Source organism: Pieris brassicae, chromosome 13 (assembly GCF_905147105.1).
Source record: "Pieris brassicae chromosome 13, ilPieBrab1.1, whole genome shotgun sequence".
Lineage (NCBI taxonomy): Eukaryota > Metazoa > Arthropoda > Insecta > Lepidoptera > Pieridae > Pieris > Pieris brassicae.
Window position 1 is genome coordinate 2,096,907 of NC_059677.1, and position 25,012 is coordinate 2,121,918.

Consider the following 25,012-nt stretch of genomic DNA (forward strand, 5'->3'; position numbering starts at 1 on the left):
TATCCTTAATTACGAAATTGTTAGTTCTACACCCTATTTAACGGGAATTGTTTTTATAATTTAATTTAAAATTTAGAAAGTTCGTTTTTATTATAATATGGTAGTATAAATTACTTTATTTAAAGAAATAGTTGTAAGAAAAGCGCCAAATTTACGGATATGTCAGTTTTATTTTTTATCTATCCATATTGCAACCAAAGAGTATGTAGCTAAAAAATTACAAAAGAGGTTGTATAAAAAGCTAACCATTCTATAACAATATTATAAATGAGAATAATAAAAGGGAAATTCTTCTAATTTGTTACATATATTTAAATTGGTTAGTTAAGAGGTTCCTATAAGAAAACCATTAGCATAAATTTTCTTCCTGCTATAATTTCATGCCGAAGATTATCCTGGTTCGAATTTATTTGTAGAGAAAGATGTGAAGTTTGTCTTACGGCGCCTATGTTGCCATACCGCCTTTGGTCGAATCTTTTAGTATCCTATGCAATATTATTTGTAACGTTTATATACGTAACAATCATTTGTACTTTGGCCGCTTTATCGTTTCCGTAACCTAAAATAATATACGAATATCAATATTTACGCTACACAAATGTGTGTGGTGATCGAAACTGTAAATAATATTTTCTATGAGTTTTATTTGTAATATACGATCACTGTTATGATCTTTCTTTTCTCTTGGTTAAGTAGATCTGTACTCATTTAAAAGTATGATTTGTTGGGGGTTTCATGAGGGATTTTTACTAATAAAAATAATTTACAGGATATCAAAACAAGGGAATAAAAATAAAGATGTTAAATATTTAATAAAACTACCTCATCCATTTTATTTAAAAACATTACAAATTACAATTGTATACTTATTAATAGTTTTCTAAACTTCTCAACTAGTAATTGTTAAATCAAGCTAAGTTTAAGCCACTGGGAATAATTCTAAGAAATAACATTGAAACAAGGCAATTATTACATTAAGATAATTAATAAATACAATTTGATATCAATGAACACATTAAATAATACAAAAATAAATCCTTTTATTCAAAGCAATAATTTCACATATTAATATGTCAATTGTCAAATTATCATCATCACAGATAATGTTAGCTTCTGGAATGTTTCCGCTTATTTACCACCGGGCCAAGGTAGGTAACTGCCCCAGCCTTTACTTGGATTCGGGTCCAATCCTGTAAAAAGAAATATTCACGTGAAAAACCCACGACTGACTAACACACTTCTATGTGTTTGACATACGTAACACAAAACTTTTTTCGTAAGGACATATTTTCGACTATTTCACCAGTTCAGCGAGAACTATAAATTTTGACATTTAATGTTTGTCATTTGTTTAGTGAACTGACTAATAGGCCGGACTAAACTTGCGAACCTTTATTTTTATAAACTTATAATTATTTTACATAATTTAATTTGCTTTACAGCGTGTGAGGTCAAGGTGACTGAAGACAAAACGTGTTGAATGTCAAAAAGTATCAGAGCTGTAGAGAAATACAATAATTATAAGTTTATATTAAAACATAGCTTCAATCCGGTAAAAAAGTGTTTTCTTTAATTGTGTAAAAGCCATGTTAACAAAAGACAATACTATGAACAAAACATCTATTATTTATTTGTTAATTTAAGTTTATGCTATATTTTTGATTAATTCTCTCTTTATTATTATTTATTAAGCTATATGAATAAGAGTCCTATAACATAATGTTTATTTCGTGTTTTCTACATATTTAAATTAATATTGATTTAGGATCTTCTATAAAGGTCAAATACTTTTGACTTCCATTGAATGGGTAAAAGAGAAAAACATATATTCATGTTTTTAACTGTTTTGCTGACCAGGTTTATATTTTTAAATAAATAATTCAAGTCATGTGATTTTAGACTAAGATCCGGCCTTGAGTGAACTTGCTTGAATAAAATTTCCGAGATACAAAACGTGGGAAGCGGCTTTTTAAGTACATTTCTTTATATATTTTAAACTATATTAAATATTAAATCTTTCAATTTATTAAATAGTCAGTTACGTATGTTAGTGAATGGACTATCTTTGTATGTGCGCATTTAACATTGGCTTGAACGGTGATGGAAAACATCGTGAGGAAACCGGCTTGCCTTAGACCCAACAAGGCGTGCGTCAGGCACAGAAGGCTGATCACCTACTTGCATATTCGATTGACAAATGATCATGAAACAGATACAGAAATCTGAGGCCCAGACCTAAAAAAGTTGTAGCGCCATTGTTTTTTTTTATATATATTTTCACTATGTCCATCAGTCCAGATCAACAGACCAAATCATTGGTATATTTTTTTTGACATTGTAACAAAACCAAAGACAAACGAAGAATTTTTCAGAGACACCATACCTTTAGCTAGAGCTTGTATTTTCTGTGATTCCTCTGATGAAAGTGTCAAGATTTTCTGTAAGACTGGAACGAGGCGACTCCTTTCATCGCCAGGGGGCAGTGTTAGGAACTGGAATCCGATAAAAATGCATATTTTAATTTAAAAAAGTTCAGTACCATGTATTTTGTTATTTTAAATTGTAAGATTATATTATGATTATGTCTAAGCAACATTGCCAACAACGGCATCAAAAATCAAGTAGCCATGATAATCGTAAACTTATATACTAGGTAGATATATTAAATAATATATAATATTTAATAAGGCTAAATTATTATTATTATTAGATAAATAAACTACAGTAATATCATAAGATCCGAAACATTTCAATTCGGATAATTAGTATAACAAAAATAGAAAAACGTCAAAATTAAAAGTGACATTTAACTCGTAAAAACTTGACGTTTCTAGCCGAGGTACATGATAGGGGCTTGGGCGACGCCATCTTGCGTAAAGAAGCGTTTTGGCGGGTAATTGAAATTATGAATGTTTTGTTATAATTTTTACAAATAATTACAACAGAATTAACCTAATTTAAAATCAAAAATCGATTCGATCGATCGAATCATCGTCGATTCGACTATTCTGTGAATGTAGTATTGTCTTTTGCTTTTACACATAAAAAAACACTTTTTAAACGGATTGAAGCTATGTATTATTATTATAAACTTATAATTACTTAATTTTAAACAGCTGCAGAGAAAGTTGTGTTATCTGTATTTATTACCCCGAAGTTGATATCGACTAAAAGATGACGGGTTTTTGCAAAAATGACTCACGGTGTCCTCTATTAGAGATACTTTTGACATTCAACACCTTTTGTCTTCAATCACCGTGACCACGCACGCGGTAAAGCACGCGAAACGTCGTTTTTTTTTTTTTAATTATGTATAAAAGTTTATAATAATAATACATAGCTTCAATCCGTTTAGAAAGTGTTTTCTTGTCCTATGAACGTTTTTATTATAGAACAGGGAGCAAATGGCCGGAGGCTCAACTGACGTTATGTGATAGTATCAATGCCAGAAGGCTAGCGAGTGCGTTGGCACTTTAGAATTAATTGACGTATGAAAACCAATATTTTAAATTATGGAATTATTGATTATATACCCCTAACGCAAGTCATTTGTTACAAGTGTTACTGTAAATAACATATCATTGTACATACTGTCTGGTATGCTGTTAGGCTTATTTCCTGGCATTTTATAATATACTAGCTGCCCCCGCGTACTTCGTTCTCCTGAATGTGGTTTTAGTTAGCCTTAATACCGTGATACGAAAGAATAATTTCACTCTATTATCGTCACTATAGTTTGAATTTGATTTACACTTCGATCTAAGTGACACGTGGTTGGCTAAGCTAACACCAAAAATTAAAAAAGTAGAAATAATTGAATTATACTTTAGCCTCAATAACACGTGGTAATCATGATATTGAATTGTAGCTCATGTGACACGTTTGTCGTTTTACCATAGCAGTGCCATCTATAGATTACTTACTCAATCCAGTCGAAGAGTATCGACATCTGTTAGAATCTTTTGGAGTTAACAGATAATTGTGACTGTCAATTAATTATAGACAAATAATTTGCAATAAAATAAAATTACGGCTATAATTAAAGATCTAAGCTATCCTATCTCTTAAGTTGGACCAGACTGCTCACGGTGTGCCAATTTAATTTAAAGTAGTTTAGGAGCCCATCGCGGACAAACATCGTGACAGGAGATTAATATATGCCTCTTGTGTGTTAATAATTTTAGTCTAACCCTCATTTTAAACAATTAATTTCTTCCTAATACCTAATAAAATTCTTGTCTAGATGTCTTTTAATACATAAAACATCGCCTAATATTTCTAGATCCAAGTATTATGCAAATGTTATGCAGTTGAAAGTTGTCTAAGTATTTGGAATGTTGCCAAGAGCTTACAAGTTCAGTAGGAACTTTTATATTGAACTTGCTATACCTTAGGGAAAATTAATATAACAAACTTAGACGTGAATAGAAAGGAAAAAGGATTTGCATGAGTTTGCGGTTAAATCAACAAAATCTCTTAGCCAGGAAAAGGAGAAAATGATAAGGTAACATTCACTTAGCACTTACAATGACTTGAGTAATGTGAAATAGTCTTATTATGGTTTTTTTTTTCTTTTTTTTTCTTAATATCTCTGACTCTTGTGTTGTAGGACCTTATTTTATGTGTATACAGTCAAAATCTATTATAACGACGCCAAAGGGACTACATACACTTGGTCGTAAAAACCTATAGACATAACAGATGTTAATCGTAATGCATAGAATTCAGCTGGGACATTTGATTTTGGTCAATATAACTGGTATGTTGTTCTAAACAATGTCGACGTAAATGGTTTTGACTCTATAACACCATAAAATGCAGTCTCTTTCGTGTCGTTATATAATTTACACTGTATATTAACATTGGCTTGTTTTGTTTCTTATATCCGCGAGTTTTTAGACATAGACATAACATTTATTACTAACAAAACACACACACAGAAACACATAAAATAACAATAATCAAAAAATAAATAAAAAAGAATAATAATAAAGAGAGAGAACATTTTTTTTTTAAGAAAAAGGTTTAAATGAGTAATATGTGTTTGTGCTGTGGTTGTAATTGGCCCTGGCTCAGCATTATGCTGAGGAGCAGAGTTGCTCCACAGCGCTGGTCATTCTGCCAGAGACCACAGCAGTTAGTTTGCGCCTCAGTCGAAAAAAAACAAATAAGAATCTAATATTCAATGTTTGATAGAATTAAATAAAATAAATCAATGGCGCTACAACCTTTTTAGGTCTTGGCCTCAAATTTCTGTATCTGTTTTACGATCATTTGTTAAACTAATAGGTGATCAACCTTCTGTGCCTGACGCACGCCGTCGACTTTTTGGGTCTAAGGCAAGCCGGTTTCCTCACGATGTTTTCCATCACCGTTCGAGCTAATGTTAAATGCGCACATAGAAAGACAGTCCATTGGTGCACAGCCGGGGATCGAACCTACGACCTCAGGAATGAGAGTCGCGCGCTGAAACCACTAGGCCTACACTGCTCTTTTGATAGAATTAATTAATTCGTTATATAAAATTGAAATTTCTGAAATGAATTTTATTTCTCTGAAACAGTTATCAACTTTCATCGAATTTAGGACATAATAAAAATAAAGGGATACTGATAAAAAATTTAAAAGAATCTTACTTTAAGCGTCACATTCTTCATATATTCGGTGTTGTGGGCGTGTTGCGTTGCGCCGCGTACGCGTCGAAGCTCCGCCTTCAAAAGTTCACTGAGCTGAACCATACGAGCACCCTCCCGTTCAGATTCAGAGAGCAACACTGTCACGTGTTTTACCCTGGAATTAAAAAAAATACATTTTTATTTATTTTTTCCTTACTGACAGTGGTTGCCTGGAAGAGATCGCTCGAAAGCGATAAGGCCGCCAGTTGCCCTCCTTTTGATTTAATTATGTTAATTTTTATTTTTATTTTGTAGTGTAACGAAGTGTAAATAAATAAATAAATAAAATCTATTGAAAGTTACACAATAGACGTGATTGCGTTGTGTTACCATTTCATACTCATATAGATTATAGATTGGTTGACACATTTTCCGCATTTAGACTCATAATTGGTCCGTTGTGCGGAGAGTCCTGGCTAATTTAGCCAGCCTAATCCTTCCAGAAGCAAAGAAGTCTCCTCAGCACTTCACAGGCTTCACGGAGCGACCTCACTGCATTTCATAATTATTAATCCATTATTTCTATATACAATATCAATAATCTATTATGCGAATAGGGCTTTATTATATTTATATACGGCAGAACCATTTTGCAGACAGTCCAAAATGGCTCTGCCAGCAGTCAACCGACAGCTTACCAAACAACTTCTAAACTTGAATAGAATAAATCTGAAAACAATGATAGGGACAATTACGGGCCATTGTCATCTTAATAAACATCTTTATGTCCTAGGCGCGACAGACAGCCTCTTGTGCTGAGGCTGTTTCAGCGCAGAGGAATCAGTCACCCACGTAGTCCTGGAATGCGAGGCTGTAGCTAATCAACGCACTAAAATCCTCGGAACAGTGAGGTCGCTCCGCGAAGCCTGTGAAGTGCGGGAGACTTCTGTGCTTCTGTAAGGAGTTAGGCTGGCTAAATAAGCCAGGGCTTTTACGGACAACGGACCAACTACGCGTCTAAGTGCGGAAATTGAGTCCACCATATCTACCTACCTACCTACCTAGGGCTTTATTATTTATTTTACATACGCCGCTCTTAGATATAGAATATATACTACAAATCTTCGAACTCAGGGGTTGGATGTATCAGTAGCTGAAGCAACAACTATTCCTAACATATCACTTATAAGGGATAAGTATTATCAACTTAAAAATATAATAATATTTTATATTAAATATAATAACAAGAAAAGTCCTTAACCGAAGATATTGGATTCGAAATGTACAGGTTTAACAAGGGCTTCCTAAAGGGGCAATTTAATAGATTACATTTATGATTTAGATTCATACGTGACCCGCTTAAAGCATCCGAAGATGTAAGTCGTATTCAGTTAGTAAAACTAGGGAATTTTAAGTTGTTACTATTGTTACGAAGACGGGTCGACTGCAATGTTTCTAGATTTTTCCACTACTTAGATAACTTTCCAGCAGGCTGTAATATGATTTCTGACCGTTTCAGGAGATGGTTAATCACATATTAGAAAATGGTAATTTCCATAATGTTACCCTAGTTTTCAGGAAGCTGAAACCTTTTTTCAGTCGGTTTCAGAACATGTGTAGTAGAGTGGTGCAGTTTTCAGGAGACCCGTTTTCAGGCGTTTTTAGGCCTAGGTATACCCCTTTGATGAAGGAATATTCTAGACCAAACTTTCTAGGTGTGAGACAAGGACGAAATGATACGAGAGAGAGAGAGAGAGAGAAGATCAGAACTTTCTCGAAACTAGACTGAACACTCTAGAACGCCGTACGACAAGGACGGAGCAACGTGCGAAAGAGACAAAGAGTGCGGACGTTCTAGAATTGTGCAATCGCTACTCAGTAGCAAGCCCGCCTAGAAAGTTCTCGAATATTGTTTAGAATTATTCCCAGGGATATATAAGCGAGCCGAAACGCGACTAGTCGCCTTTAGTTTTGAATGCGATAACAAGAGAGAAATACCGAAGCGATAAAGTGCGAATAAAGTGAATACAAGTGATAAAGTACTGTGTGAAGTGTGCATAAGTGGAGTAATAAGTGATTGTTTTTGTGTGCTACAAGTGCATTTCTGCAAGTAATTTGTGCTCATAAATTCCTCATTGATTTTTCAAGAAATAAACCCTTGAATAAATCTACGGCATTTTCTATCCGATCCCCTATCTCGTAACACTATTATCTATATTTACATAATTATTTTAAAAAATAAACAGTGTGATTGGTATGGTGTAATATTCCCTTAGTTTTAGTTTAACATATATGGTGTTTAAGAAGAAAAAGTTTCATTGTAAAACTGTTACACAAAAGTTTTGTTACGGTAAGTAAATCCGTAAAATTACTACCACAAGCCGCAAGATTCTTCCCGCATTAATATCACGATGTTGTATAGCCTAAAGGTTTTTACCGTAAATAGACTTTTAAATGCAAAAATAATATTTTTTGTTAGACATATGACATACTTATATGTATATGTCTTCTATAAAACTGTAGTACATCACATTGCTTTATTGTCAATAGTTTCCGCGAACGCCATTTAGGAATCTTCATTGATCTTTTTCACGCCATTTTCATAACATAAGGTTTTAATGGTGAAATACTGGATAAAGAAAGAAATTTGAAAAGCGAGCCCCAGAGTACGTTGCCGGCCTTTAAAATATATTAACAACCTTAACACTATCAAATACAAAACACAATACCTCTGCTGCAACGTCAACACTTTCCGCTTAAGATCGAGAATTTCTTGTTCCGGCGTGAGAGACAATGATGATGTATCAAGTGTGTCGTCTTCAGCCACGCCATCTTCCAACAACCTGTCTAGTGGTACGGGGGATCGTCTTCCAGCTGTTAAGAAAGATTTCGACAGCGGTGGAGACGGAGCCGACTCTGATCCCTAGAATAATTCAATTGATAAGCTGAAAACCACTTAAAGATATTCTTAAGAAGTTCTTTATGGAGTGACGGGAAACATTTGTCAAATAGGGGGCCTATTTGACAAATGTTTATATTCTGTAGAGCAGTGTTGGCCTAGTGGCTTCATCGTGCCACTCTCATTCCTGAGGTCGTAGGTTCGATCCCCGGCTGTGCACCAATGGATTTTCTTTCTATGTGCGCATTTAACATTAGCTCGAACGGTGACGGAAAACATCGTGAGGAAACCGGCTTGCCTTAGACCCAACAAGGCGTGCGTCAGGCACAGAAGGCTGATCACCTACTTGCCTATTCGATTAACAAATGATCATGAAACAGATACAGAAATCTGAGGCCAAGACCTAAAAAATGTTGTAGCGTCATTGATTTATTTATTTTTATTTTATTATTATATTCTAGTAATGTAAAATGATCAAAAATCTTAATTTCAAGAACCCTACAAAATGCTTCGCTAGGCATGATTATTCCGTGTTAATGATCACTCTTAAATTACTCATATATTATATATCTATCGAAGACCGTCTTCGAAGAAATTAAATTTCAAGATAGTATTAGGATTCCTCAGGCTCATTGTCATCGTCAATTCGACTAATCTGGGACCATTTTGTGTCACGTATACGTGACGTATTAACAGCAATATTTTTATAAATTAATGATTACTTTGATGTATTATATAGATTACTCTCAATAATACTTTATATTTAATACTTGTAATTGTCTATTTCAGTAACATTAGGTAGAATTTTTAAAAATACAGTGTAATCTGTATATAACGACACTGAAGTAACTGTGCATTTCATGGCGTTATAAAGAGTTATAGTTAAATGGAGGGAAGAAAAACGTATGGATAATCTATGACTCCTACTTATTAGTCTACTTATTCTTCACGTGCAAGCAATCCCAATTTGTAAACAAAATAAGGAATTCCTTACAAAGTTCGTATGCATGATGCCGACAGTCGAGTTTATTGCGGGATTGGATAATAAAGCAACAATAGAACGTACAAAACTGCGCAGTTTTTACTAATTTTAGCAACTTAAAATATACTTTATTACTCAATTGCTATCGTTATTGAGAGTGGGTGTAATGCTATGTAGAATGTATCATTGTATAGAAGACAAGCTAAACCAACCAATGGATTACTACACTTTAGGGAGTCCGTCGTAAATCTAAGGACGTTGGAGTTTAAACTGTATTTCTATCTGTGTCTTGAAGTATTTGCGATGTTTTATGTTTAAGTTAACATCGTTATCCTCTTGACGATAAGTGTTGTTCTAAGCGTGCTGCACTTTTTTTTAATTGTACGCTGTGTAATTTGTTTTAAACAGCGAGAGAAGACATGCCTTAGACCCAAAAACTTGCGCCAGACATTGACGGCTGACAACCTTATCTATAAACTTATCTATTAAGAATAATAAATAATCTCGAAACAGACACAAGTCAAGACTAAAATTTTGTAACGCCACTTTATTTATATTCTTTACCTGAACGTGTATCAAAACCTTGAAGCCAAGAGCAAGTTCACTCACCTCTCCCTCCTCCCTGGGTATCATTGACACATTTATATCCAATTCCACATCACTGGAGTCGTCTTTGATTGGTACAAATTTATCCCTCAAGTCCTCTTCATATTTGGCGCTCTCTTGAACTATTGCGATCTGTTTCCGCAAATTCTCACTTTCCTTCTGAAGTTTCGCCTCCAAATCCGTTATTTGTGACTTGTAACATTGTGTTAATGTTGAAATCTGAAAAAAGTTTTTAACTCTATATATAAACTGCCAGTTTTCAAATCAATGACAAAGAACAGACGAGAGGAGACTCCACGATAGGGCTGCAATTGGCCGCAATTCCTTGCTCGAGCGCGTACGAGCGTATACGAGCGCGTACGAGCGCGTACGTTACGCGTGTCATGTGCGCCATATTATTGCAATGAGTTGCACACTGGCTGAATTCACAAGAATCGCATTATTTATAATTAGTTATAAAAGGGTTTAGGTTCTATGCTCTCTTCTTTGTTTTTAGTTTTCTATTGTATTAAGTTACTGTAAAACTGAAAAATAAGGAAAAGCGAAATATTTATTTTGCTTTAATAATCTTTGTTAGGTTCTGTTAATAAACTTCAATGCCTAAGTATGAGATTTATTGCAATTCAGGCTACAACGGTGGTAAAAGTTAAAAGTCTGCACATGAAACATGCACACACCTGAAAATCATATTATTCTAAATTCAAGAACGAAAAACGGACGAGAGCAAACGCTTCACTATTATTTATAATAGCCCAAATTTTTGTTTTATATTGCGTTTTATAAATAACCTTGTATGCTTTTAATAGGAAATGTTTTCATTAAAATACAGACTACAACTGGAGCACAGTATTAAAAGAAAATTAAGTTAAATTTGGTTAAACATCAATTTAAAATATTAAAACAATGCAATACTCGTCGAGCGAGTTTGTTCTCTTGCCCAAGCCGCGTACAAATTATATGAAGATGTGCAATTATTTAGATAAAATTTAAATAAATGTTTAATTTGTATATTGTAATGAAATAAAATGAATCATAAACTTCGTGCTGTCAAATTTCAAACATTGACAAAAGTTAAGGAAACCACTCCAGGGGCTGTCAAACCAATTTCTACAAATGTAATATGCATATGCATTATGCGACAGCGCACAAGTCAAGATTTTTACTTAAAATATGATTAATATTTATCACTATTATATACTTGTAATTTGTGTTGACTCCTCTCTGACTCTAGTTGCTGTGAGAGACGGGTGAGATCGCTTTGTAAGCGCGCAGTTCTTTGTTGCGCACGCGACGCTTCGGCGCCCGCTTCGACTGCACGCTTCCTTGTTGCTTCCAATTCTGCACTCTGTTCTGTATACTGATCGCTGTAATTTGTTTTTATTACAGAACTCAATAAAATAATTGGGAACACTTAGGACAGTGAAGTTTATGATAAAAAATTTATTTCACTAAAGAATTCAGGTCATTGTCAACAGTCAAATTGTTGCTCTAAGCTGTGAAGCTGTTCTTTCTGTTATATTGTTGACTGTTGTTTTGACGGTTGACTTTAAGGCGCCCTCCTGCCGAGAGCATTCACGTATAATGTAACAGTATAGAGTCCACTTTGAGCATTATATTAGAATAATAGCTTGACTTTCTTTGGGTTTTCTCCCTGACTGATGTAATGTTCGAATCTGTAACGTTACATTACACGCGAATGCTCCCGATGAGAGAGCGGCTTTAGTTGTATAAAATATCTGCATTTTTTACCGTGTGTATACACAAAAAAAGACCATACTTCATCATAAGACAGTCTACTTTACCTGTATGTAACATCAGATATCTCTTGTCTGACAGAGAGTGAAAGAACGTGGAAATGCTTGCATTGTGTTAAGCAGTTAAGAAGGTAAAGTCAAAGTCAAAATAACTTTATAGGTAAACAAGTACACTTAAAAACGTCAGAAAAGAAGTTAAATTAATTGCAAATTTACATTTACTAACAGTTCGCAAGTCAAGGGCGTAGAGCGGGCAAGAAGAACTGGCAAGAAACTTTCCGCCACTATACTACGTATAAGCTTTATACTGGAAATGTCTGATATTTTTTTTGATCTATACGATCGCTACAAACTGATTTTTTTAGTGCTTTATAATACCATCAAAATCTTATTAAAAATTTTAATATGTCTGATACTTTTGAAACAAGTATTGCTTGTTGTAAAACCAATAATTTAAAAATCCTCACTATCGCAGAAAACTATTAGAACTAATTTCTTTAAATGGCAACAAATTTTATGTCATTAGTTATTGTCATTATCGTCATCTGTCAAAGTGTGGTTTGGTATATAATTCTTTGATATTACGAGTTATAAGCGCGTTAAAATTATGAGCCGGTTAAGAAAAGTTACAATATGCCAAAGTCGGAAAGTCTAAAGGATTCCATAATAATGTGTTAATTATAATCATAGTTAATCTAGCGTCCCCAGATGTTAAAGGGCGTAATTTCTAATAGGTCAATGCACTTTCGAGCCTACAAGCAAGGTTGCCACACCTTGATATTGATACCCAGAAATAAGCTATACATAAAAGTCACTCACTGTAAGGTATTCAATTTTGTGTTCAAGCTTTCATTCTGAGCTTTTAAAGCAGCCGTCTCCTCCTTCAGTTGTTCTTCTTGGCTGTGGTCAATTGTTTGATTCTGTCTCAACACTGCTTGTGCTCTCACCTGTTAATAAAAATATAAAGAATTTCACGTAATTTTGGAGACAAATTGCAGTGCAAATTTGTTTTAAAAGTTAGTATTACACATATTAGGTACATTACATTATGAATTATGACATAGTCAACAATTTTTTCACGCTATTCCCTAATGGGAAGGGAAGTACAATATAAGCAAACCTAACTCACGTTCCTCGGTTTAGACCTGCTTAGGTAACTCAGTTCTTCAGATATAGAATTGTCAGTAAATAGATATATTGAATATAACTAAAATTATATTTTCCCATATTAGGGTTGCCTGGAAGAAATCGCTTGTTAGCGCTAAGGCCGCCTTTTGCCTAATAATTTATGTAACCTACTTATTTCTTTTGTTGTTTTTGTTTTGTATAATTATATATATTATGGTAACAAAGTATGAATAAATAAAAATGTTTAAAATATAATATATAAAAGTCTGGTATACTTTATTAGAAATAATGACTTTCTTATTCCTCCTTTATATTAAACGAGCAGTGCTCCGTAGATACAATCTCGTGGTAGAAGAAAGTCTACTAAGTCGGTTAACATATCAGTTTTATTTTACTTTTACTAGTTTTTAATTACTTCCTTTCAGATTAGTAGATACTCACTTACTTACATTCATAATCTAATCAATATACATATTTTACTTTATATCTATATATCTATATATCTAGACTATATATATATATATGAATAAAAATCTGCATATCCACTGACTATATATATATATATAGTCAGTGGATATGCAGATTTTTAATAGTGAAAGCAATTTTGAAATCGGTCCAGTTGTTTTTGTGATAACATTACAAACATACAATAGAAAAACACAAATGTTTTCTCTTTATAATATTAGGTCCTTACATATGAAATTGGCGTTTTGTGGTACTGGGCACTTTGACCTTAAATGCCTCCTCTTTGGTTAGGAATTTCAAATTCAAATTTGTACAGCTTTAATTTTGCACAAATACTCATGTATTTGTGCTTCGATGACCGTCATTCATTTGTTGTGTTTGTGTTCTTCTGTTTTTTTTCGTTTGCGTCACTCATTTTACAAAATGGAAAACTTAAAGTATCGCATTATTTACGAGTACGAGTTCCGCCATGGCACTACTGCTGCGGAAACGACTCGAAGGGTGAATGATGTGTATGGCGGTCATGTTGCAAAAGAAAACACAGCTCGTGACCTGCAGAACAAGCCCCGTGGACGGCCTGAGACCCAAGTTGATAATGAAGTATTGAAGGCTATTGTGGATGCGGATCCATCGCAAACCACGTCCGAGTTAGCTGCAGGCTGCGGTGTTAGTGATAAAACTGTTTTAATTCACTCGAAGCAAATTGGGAAAATTAAAAAGCTTGAAAGGTGGGTATCTCACGAATTGACTGAAGCAAACCGGCAAACGCGCGTCGACTGCTGCGTTACATTACTGAACCGGCACAATAATGGAGGTATTTTAAACCGAATCACCAACCTGTGATGAAAAATGGATTCTTTACGATAAAAGTTACTTGTAAGCGTTTGATGGACTAGTGCCGGTATTGTTCATTGCAGTTTTCTCAATTCTGGCCTGACAATAGACATCTCTGTGATGTCTATTGTCAGCAATTGCAAACCATGATGGAAAAGCTAGCGCCTAAACAACCTAGGCTGGTCAATCGCTCCGCGCCACCGCTACTTCACGACAACGCTAGACCACAACAGACGGCTACCAAATTAGAAGAGCTTCAATTGGAATGTCTAAGACATCCTCCGTACTCCCCGGAACTTGCTCCAACAGATTACCACTTTTTGAAATTTGGACAACTTCTTGCAAGGGAATAAATTTAACTCTGATAGGGCAGTCCAAATCGCCTTCACAGATTTTATTGATTCCCGTCCGACTGTTTTTTTTAGTAAAGGGATCAATGAACTACCTATGAGATGGCAAAAGTGCATAGAAAATAATGGTTGATACGTTGATTAATTAAATATATTACATTTAAAAATATTCGGCTTTTTGTTCCTCCCATACAAAACACCAATTTCATATGTAAGGACCTAATATTAACATAGATATATTATAATGATCAATGCATCTTACAATTCATATATATATGTAAATACATTTTTTTGTATAATTGTTAACTATGTCTCATGTTTATATTAGAATGTGTATTTTTGGTTATGTTTATAATGTAATTGTTAGATATTGTATAAGAAATAGATGTAGGAATACTGGTGAACAAATAATAAACATATTATTAAATTTTAAAATTATAAAGTTTCACTCAAAAAATCATAAATATTTTTTTTTAAATAAGTATATTAATACAATTTTTAAAGACTGCATTTGGGAGATCTTTTAATTCTTTTGGTAAATTATTATAAACCTTAACCATACAAAAGGTGTGTTTCCTATATAATTCCAGAATTAATTTTTGCATAACCAATTTCTCCCTATATCCACTTCGGCAGTTGGCCATTCCCGTCGATTTACTGTCATGGGCGGATTGGGAATTTGTGTAGACACGCCAAAAAAACACCGACAGAAAACGGGGAATTCCCCGTTTCGTTCGATAGACGCATCGCACATATCGATATATTAATCTCAGGGATACCAACCTAATGATTGGAATTTTAAAAATTTCAGATGTCAAAATAACGCCTATTGTTTTCAGTGGGCAACCTTTGTATCCACAGCAGCAGAAAAAGCCCTTAAGTAGAGCTGCTTACTGTATATCTAGAGTTATTCTAATGATTATTTGCGTTAGACACTGTAGTTGATATAAATTTAATAACGTATGATATGATTTGTACGATGCAAATAATATAAGAATTGGACAATTCATTTGACTAATAATGTAAAATGTAAAATTCTTTTAAAGACAAATTTGCGCGCTTGACAAATGTGTGTACCATATTCTTGTACCATATGACCATATGCACATTTTTGTACCATATTCTTGCAATAAATTATTATTATTAATGCTACCATTATAATTACCTTGTAACTTGTATATTCAGTTTTTAAATCAGCCAATTCGATATTCGTTATCCTCAATTTCTCATCCAATTCTCCACACTTGAACTCTATCTTCTTCATTTTATTATTCAACTCGACTCTTTCTTCTCCCAAGTTCATAATAACTTTCTCCTTTTCACTCAGCAGAGTGGTTATTTCTAGAACAACATCTTCATTTCTCCGTTTCTCATCTTCTGAATCTTGAACTAGTTTTTCTATGATCTCTCTTTTTGCATTAATAACGTTATCCTTCTCTTTGCTGTCTTGTATTGTTTGTTGTAGTTCTTCTCTGAGATGTCGATTTTCAGTTTCTTCGGATTTTATTTGTTCTTCAAGTAGTTTTATTTGTGTTTTCATTGCTGTGATTGTACCTTCTTGGGTGTCGATTGTAGACTCCATCTGTATAAGTAAGGAAATATAATAAATATGCTCTATACCTTCCGACATAATGAACACATCAAGCATTTCCTTAAATTATTTATAATGTTGGTCAACGTGGACAATTATAGCGAGGCAATATTCATACTTTGAGAGAAAGATCCATAGATGAACTGTGAGGTCTGGGGGACATACTTTTCTTGGCCAAAATTAACAATTATAAGTTAATTGTATTCAATTGTATTGTCTTTTGTTAACATAGCTTTTACACATTAAGAAAACACTTTTTACACGATATCACTTTTAGTCGATACCAACTCCGGAGAAATAAATACAGATAACACAACTCTCTCTACACAGCTGTGATACTTTTGACATTCAACACCTTTTGTCTTCAGTCAACGTGACCACGCACGCTGTAAAGCACGCGAAACGTCGCAAAATTTTAAAATTACGTAAAATAAATAATTATAAATAAATATTTATAATAATAATACATAGCTTCAATCCGTTTAAAAAGTGTTTTCTTAATATATATATATATATTAAGAACGTTTTCACCTCACCTGTATAATTTTCTTTTTGTTTTCCTCCATCTTATTTGTTAAATCCTTCATGGACTTTTCGTAATCCTCCATTTCTAGGCTAAGCACATTTTTTTTCTTCACATCGCGTAATGCCTTTTCTAATTGCTGTCTCGTCGACGCGTGCGCATTCACTTCAGCCTTTAATTGGTCCGTTTTTTGAGTCAGATCCGCTAAAAGTTATGATAATATACTATATATTATTTCCACAACTAAGGATTTTTTATGGCAGTTTTTGCCGTGCACAATGTGCACCAAATGCCCAGGGTCCTTAAGATAGCGTACCAATTCTCAAATGGTTGGCAACGCCCTCCCGAGCCTTCTGGCATTGGGAGTGCCGATGGGCGGCGGTATCACGTAGCATCAGGCGAGCCGCCTGCCCTGCCCTGTACTATAAAATATTTCAAAAATCAAGCTTCAAATAATATTGACTCAAATTTATTTATTTTTAGTGACACGAGTTTTGCGAGGCCAATACTCAAGTCATGACCTAGATCGGACATATATATTTATATATGTAAAGCAAAACGCATCTTAATATATATAATTCTGTGTCACTGAACTCTTAAACGTACCGATTTTAATGAATTTTGTATACGTTTAGGTGGCACCCTGGATGGTTTAATTTCACAAATCAGACCGGCAGATGGCCCTGCAGTCGGTACTTTAATAATAAATGATAATAATATGTTGTTTAATATATAATCTCATGAAATATCATGCACGACAACGTCTATCGTGTCCGATCGTATTATATTAAAATTTCTCTTCTGCCTCGTAATTAACTTCAAATATATATTACAGTTACCGGCAAACTTCTTGAGCATTAAACAAGGTAGTGGGGGAAAGTTTGCGCATCGTAAACAGCGCGGGACACAAACATCAACTTATTTACCAATCACGCGATCGACACGTCACCCTCGCGCCGTCGCGCACTACCGCCCGCCGAAGTGATACCTAAAAATCGCTTCTGCGCAGGCAAGGACATTTGTTCAAGAAGTTTGCCGGTATCTATTGTTAGCTTCTAATATTTATTTAATTAAATTCTAAACATTTTTATGAAACATATTCTTAAGAATCTTGCTACAAGTGCGCATGTGCAATAGTTATTAATTTGACTCGTTCGGTTGTTTACGAATTGACTCGACCATCTTCCCGAAGTGGGATGGTCGAGTCGGAGGAGGGAGTTGTGATATTAAAAGAGGTTGTGACACATGCGCACGAGCCTTTTCTTTGCACAAGTTTGAAGTTATACAGTTCACGTAAAATCAGTGAAGTAAATTATAGTGAATTAAGTCATCATTGAAGTGTTTAATTTCCTACCCTAAGAACTAAATCAACTACCGCTAACACTATAATTCGGATTTATAAATACTAAGGTTAGCTTTTTTTACATTAGTTTAGTTTTAATGTTACACGTAATTTCGTTTCCTTGTTAATTATTTTTGCTTTTACTTTACTCTCCGTATTTCTTTCTTATCTTTCCAGATTAGTCATAGTCATAATTTAGTACTAATATCATGTTTTACACACCTTCTAGACGTTCCACATCAGATGTCAAAGATTTTATTTGTGATTCCAATTCTAAACCTGTTTCTTTAGAGTCCACTTCGTCCACACTCTTGTTGGCTTGATCTAGAAGTTTCTTCAATTTAACATTCTCTTGATCAGATGTTTGGAGTTGTAAAATCGTCTCGTTTAGTTTTTTCTTCAGTTTAACCGCAAATATACGTAATTTTGTATATCTGTCAAAAGAAAGATCTTTACTAATATTAAAGTTCGTTAAACCATAAATCGACAAGAACAAAGAAGCACAATTTTTGGCACTTTAGGGAAATTAGGCTCTTAAACGGCACTAAATGTACTTTAAAGACAACTATATGGATTATGGTCCTTCCAAGGGAAAGGAGAAAAGAGTGCCTCAGAAAAAAAGATAGAAGTAATAGAAGTGGTAGCAATAATGGAGAAAGAAACCCATATACAGAGTTAGTTGGAAAAACTTGGAGGAGGTTTTTACCCGTGAAGAGGTTCCGATTGACGGTACTGAAGGATTACAAGAATAAATAAAAATAAAAAATCAAATTCATTAAACATTTAAACTTTATATATAAATATAAATATTTAGTAATTATTGGAAATAAAATGAGCTTTTATTTTTATTATTAGTATTATTATAAACGACACTAAAGATTTACCAAAGAATAATTTGCCCTACGCTACAATGGCCTATTTGACAAGATTTTAAACAACATTTGAGTTTTGTTGATGATCAAATATTGATTTGCTTAATATGTATCTTGGCATGACTGAGGTTCCAAAAACTACAGACACAGCGCACGCTTATAAAAACTTTCACTCTCAAATACATGCGAACACACACATTCACGCATACTAAATGTATTAAAAGACTTGATTGATTAGTTATAACACTAAAACTAGTTTTTCTCAAAAAAATGTTTTAAACATGTACCATGTATCACGGAGTAATTGTAATCTAGCTACCCACAACACAGGAACTCTCTAGTGTGCGGACTAGCGATAGATCACAACCTATTTGTCATTAATAAAGTTTTTATTACTTAAAGAGCCCGCCAAAATGTAGGCAAGATGGCGCCGTATGACAGATGACGTATCATTTCAGTAAAAACATGAAAAAACGTCAAAATTATTTAATGACACACACTACATATATCATTTTTCCATTAAAAACAGTCTCCGACAAAGTTAAACTCCATGGGTTTGATTTTGTTTTATGCAAGTTATTAAATCCAAATACTTTATAAAGCCATGTTTTACACAGACTACTAATACCGCTTTATTTTTCACACTCTCAACGTACTTACGTCTAGCCTAGTCTGTAATAACGAAATATAGCAATTAAGACGTTTTTTTACTAAATTCCTATTTATGTAATTATAAAATTTATAATTATGTTAAAATTAAAATATATACTTGTCTTCAAATGATTCATCAAGATCTTTCATTCGTGAATGCTCTTCGGCTTTTGAAATCGTTGATGTTGACATGTCTTCATTCGGTAACTCCATTGCTGTAAATAAAATTATTACACTACTAGAGGGAAATCAAATAATTTCTCCATTACTGAACTAAAGTACTCCTCTGTCTCATTTCATCACAGAAAAGAGATGAAAGAGTATTCAAGTTAAAAAAGGCAATTACTATATTTAATTTATAAAGGGTTTTAAAGAACGTCATTACAGAATCGTTTCAATGTTTCAATTTTACGATACGAGATAAGATTGTATGTTAATAATCATTGAAGATAACACTTTGATTACACATAGAGATTTAAAAGTAGTGCTGGTGTCATGCCTGATGTAGGTTCGATCACCGGCTGTGCATCAATGGAGTTTCTCTCTGTGTGCGCATTAAACATTCGCAATGATGAAGGAAAACGTTGAGGAAACCGGCTTGCCCTGGTCTTAAAAAACTCGCCGGCGTGTGTCAGGCACAGAATCACCTACTTGCCTACTAGATTGACAAATTATGAAACAAACACAGAAATCTGTGGCCAGACCTAAAAAGTTTGTAGCGCCAGTTATTTTTTTTAATAAAACTTTATTATAAATATTATTTAATTATACAACTACCCTAACAGCTAATAGCCAAAGCGTTTTTGCGATCGATTGGAATTCATTCTGCTCTTAGGGATTCCAAATAACCTTCGTTTTCACCATCAAAAAGCCATAAAATTCAAGTCGACAAGGCTAATATTACTTATCAAAAGATTTATTACTTTAAATTAGGACTAATAAAACTAAAATAATATTAAATATTTACCATTACACGAAGCAGCTTTAAGCCTTTCCAATTCTTTTTCCAAACTTGCTATATAGCCGTCTTTCTCTTGCAAAGCTTCGACAGCATTATCTCTTTCCATTACAAGTTTCTCATTATCTTCACATCTTTTATTTGTATTGAATTCGGCACTTTTTAAATTGTTTTCCAATGCATTAATTTTTATCATTAAATCATTTTGCTTTTCATCTTTCTCTTTTTCAAGAGTTTCAATTAGGGTTTCCATTTCGGAAACAGCCTTTTGCAATTTTGATATTGTCTCTCCTCTTTCTTTTAACACATGATTGATTTCTTTCATTTCATTTAGTAACTCATTATTTTCTGTTTTATAACTGAGCAGCTTTGATTTTGAATCCTCATATTCGACAACTATTTCATCATACGCTTTCATTTCGCTTCTGCAGTCTTTTAGTTCTGCTAAAAGTGTTGCGTTTTCTTGTTTATAAGCTGACAATTTAGTTTCTATTTTGACAAGGTCCGCTTGAAGCGATGCATTAACATCTGATAAATTCTCGGTTTCATCATTTGGCTGCTCTAAAGAAAATTTAAGAGTCTCTATTTCCTCTCTCAGTAAGCCATTCATATCTTGTAAGTTTTCAAATTCTTTTTTTAAGTTCTCATATTGAGACTGTGCATTGTTAAATTTCATTTCAAGTTGTTTAACCTCTTGATCCTTTTCCCTTGAAAAAACTTCTTTGAACTTAATATTTTCTTTAGAAAGTCTTTCCAATTCTATCTTAACTCCATCTAATTCTTTTTTCAACTTAGCTTTATCATTATTTAATGATTTGTTCATATTATCTAATTCAATTACATTCTCTTTTGCAGATAATTTTTCTTTGACCAAAATGGACTTTTCACTTTCCAATGCCTTTATTTGTAAAATAAGAGTTTCATTTGCATTTTTATCTTCATTTGATGTGTTTTTTTCATTTTCATCTTCAAGTCTCTCTGCATATATGTGTAGGTTTTGTAATTCCTTTGTTACATTATCTAGTTCTGCTATTTTTGCATTTAAATTATCCTTGAGAACCTTATTCTCATTTTCAGTTATATTTTGTACATCTTCATATGTAGATGTCAGGTGGTCTAGATCTTTTTTCAGCTTCATGTTGTCAGCTTCCAAATCATTGATCTGTTTTCTTGCTAATATCAGTTCTTCAGAACTCTGTGATTTGACATTATTTTGGGATGTATTAATTTCATGAAGTTGTTCTTCCAATTTTTCTATTCTAGTCTTTAATGATAAATTCTCCTTATTCAAGTCATTCATCTGTGCATCAAGTAGGAGTGATGCTTTTCTAATTTCATCTTGCCACTTGGGTATATTTTCTGAATATTCCTTTATAGTTTTTGTTAGAATGTATCTAGCATTTTTAAGTTGATTAATACATGATGCACATCTTAATATTTTGTCTTTATAACTTTTAAGTTTTATATTTGCTTTATCTTTTTTAGATTTTTCTGTTTCATATAACATATTTATTTCATCTAATTTTATTTTTGTCTCAGCATCTTTATCAAGTAATTCTTTTTTAGTCTTCTCTAAGTCACTTTCCAATTCTTTTATTGTATTGCTTAATTCATCAATTTTATTACTGTAAGTACTATCTGAAAGTGTAAATTCTTTATATAAAATATTATGCAAACACATTATAATCCGTGCAATTTTGCAACTTACCCTCGCATATTCGTTGTTCTAGCATTTGTAACTGTTCTCTTTGTTGCAGACCTATTTTGTTAAATTCTGAAGTACTCGCTTCTAACTCAGTCATCTGATTTATAAGCTGTTCATTCTCTTCCATAAGTCTATTATTTTGTCTTCTAATAGATATTATTTCACTGTCTAGGTCTGATATTTTTTGTAAAGATGTGGCAAGTTGGTGATCCCTTTCTAATATAACATCTTTATATTTTTTTACTGCTTCTTCGTAATTGCAGCATTTATCTTCAATGCTTTTTAATTTATTTTGCTCTTTGTCTATTTCTGTTATGTAATTTAACTTTTGCTCAGTAAGTGAATCCACCAGTTCCTGCAGAGTCTTTATAGATGTTAACAAACCTTTTTTCTCATTATCCCATTCTGCTGTTTGATTTTTATATTTATCTACCTCCAATTGATAATCTGTAATACAATAAAATAAATGTAAATTACATATGAGATTAACATATATTAATATTTTCAATAAATAATGAGTGATTCAAGTAATGAATTTATTGACAGTTTTCAAAATTAAATTTTCAGACAAATAAAAAATATTTTCATTCACAGGTGCACAAGACAGATTTACTACACTCCAATAAAAAACATTACAACAATGTTTGCAGATTTCATATCTGGGAACCTTTTCTGTCAATTGCAGGTCATGAACCCCCATTTCAGGTGCGTTGCGGCTTATGAGCAAGGAGTATGCTCTTTTTCTAAACTCTGGAGGTCCTATCACCGGGAGTGGATTCCACAGTTCACTAGTTCAGAATAGCAGATGTCTAGTGAAGACTTCTATCCATCGAGTTAAGGTAAGTTACCTGATTTTGCTTGCTTTGCTCTTTGGGCTAAAACTAAAAGCCCCTTACACTTTGCAATCAATTCATCCCTAGATAAATCATCAAAAGGACTTCGCTTATTGGATTTCTCTTCATCAAGACCCTGAAATCAGACACACATATAGAAGAAGTGATATGATGTAGAATGTGGTATAACAGGAAATTCCTGATAAATTTCAAATATCTACTAAAAAGGAAACTTAAATTAAATACGTTAACAACGATAACAAGTGATCATTTCTGTCCTTAAAAATAACAGTAATTTATTGACTTTTGATAGCAAAGTATTATAATTACCTTGTTTTCTTTATTATCCATTTTGTAACTATGTTTTAGAGTTTGACCATAATATGAACCGTCTATGAAGATTTCTTAATGCAAAAATGAAAATCCAAATTCATGACAATATAGTAATATTGATATAGCTAAATGCATACGCGCAAAAATCTTATTTTGTAAATGCAATCGCAAATCTGAAACCACTATTAAAAAAAAAACTTGCTGTGACTGTGTTGAAAGTTAAAATAGTGTTGGGCGAACGATCTGCTGCACAGATTAGTGATTCTATGTGTTTTTTTTAGATTTAGCATGCGATGCGAAAAGTTAATCGATTTTAATACTTCAAAAATCAGTTGAGAATTTAAAAAGAAACACAAGTCAGTATTGAGCACATAGTACAATTCGGATTAGTCAACAGCATATCACATGCGATACGTATAGACACGCGACTTGGTGTTATATTATTATGTAGTATGTAATTATAACGAATCGCAATCATACGAAACGTTTTTGTTTTACAGTCTTACCGAATACCAATCAGATCGCAAGAACACATTGCGAGAAGATTAGACACAGTGTAATGGTATATTATAATCACTAATAAAAATTCTGTTTTATTATTGCTTATTATAAGCAATATACAATATAAAAAATATGGAATTTCATATTTAAAACACCACGGAATTGCTATTATTAATTATATAAGACAAGGATGGGAAATATAGATACTAGACTAAAGCTTAAACTGGATTGCGGGGATCGGTGCACCATAAACCAGAAACGAACAAGAAGTATACCCAAGAAGAAATGCAGAAATTGCATCAAAGAAAGATGAGACATTTAAGAATGATAAGATAGTTAACGAGCTGGAATAGACCTGACAAGGATCCAGACCGCCGAAGGAGAAGGCAAAAACCAATAAAGGGTTCTAGCGCCACTGAATTTCGGTATCTCTATTTCCCAATGTCCCACACTCGTGAAGGTTTAATCAATTATATAAGACGTTAAAAGTTTACGATTTTACCGTAGCTTTAATATTTTGATTTGAGCAAACTAACTAAAAAGTTTAGTAAAATTATGTGTTAGCTACCTTAAAATGTTTATAATACTCTTATTTGGAAATCGGATTGATTTCATGAGGTCCACAAAATAGCTTTTTTTATATTTACATATTCTTGCTTCATATGATTATTATTAATAGTCTCGCCTCGCCTTATTATTAATAGTCCCGTCTCGCCAAGTTTAAACCATTTTTGAGTACCTAAAAAATGGTTTTAACTTGGCGAGACGTACTTCAGACATTCTTCACTCTTATTAATGTTATTATTTAGATGCATTTTGGAATAGAATCTCGCTGTTAGCCTAAACAGCTCAACTCGCTGCTATATTGGCGAGCGTAGCTCACCCGGAATGTGTATTATCCGTGACTAGCGCAAGGGCGTCTCCTGCGCGACGCGGACCTAGGCTTGGACCATCCCGGGGTGGTTAATCCCCTGAACGAGTTGGAATGGTGTTCAGCCTTGTCGAAATATTAAAATGCTCTTATACATATTTTTATAGACAGGTAAAGAATATAGCATTTCCTATAAAGT

The 25,012-nt window shown here is 33.3% G+C and overlaps 1 protein-coding gene across 2 annotated transcripts; it reads right to left on the reverse strand.

Moving 5' to 3' along the window:
• Positions 1-1,020: 1,020 nt before the first annotated feature.
• LOC123717752 (GRIP and coiled-coil domain-containing protein 2) lies at positions 1,021-23,836 on the reverse strand. Of its 2 annotated transcripts, none has more exons than XM_045673900.1 (15): positions 23,439-23,836; positions 23,124-23,244; positions 22,279-22,722; positions 20,580-22,223; positions 19,731-19,827; positions 18,312-18,523; positions 16,761-16,951; positions 15,799-16,215; positions 12,676-12,803; positions 11,301-11,466; positions 10,106-10,321; positions 8,345-8,538; positions 5,637-5,790; positions 2,384-2,492; positions 1,021-1,190 (listed from the first exon to the last, which is right to left on the reverse strand). In XM_045673900.1, the coding sequence occupies exons 1-15, from the start codon at positions 23,457-23,459 to the stop codon at positions 1,129-1,131; spliced, it is 4,176 nt and encodes a 1,391-aa protein (XP_045529856.1). In that variant the 5' UTR covers positions 23,460-23,836; the 3' UTR covers positions 1,021-1,128. The 2 variants fall into 2 exon arrangements, with proteins under 2 accessions (XP_045529856.1, XP_045529857.1); XM_045673901.1 differs by having other exon boundaries at positions 20,580-22,208; positions 23,439-23,835.
• Positions 23,837-25,012: the final 1,176 nt, after the last annotated feature.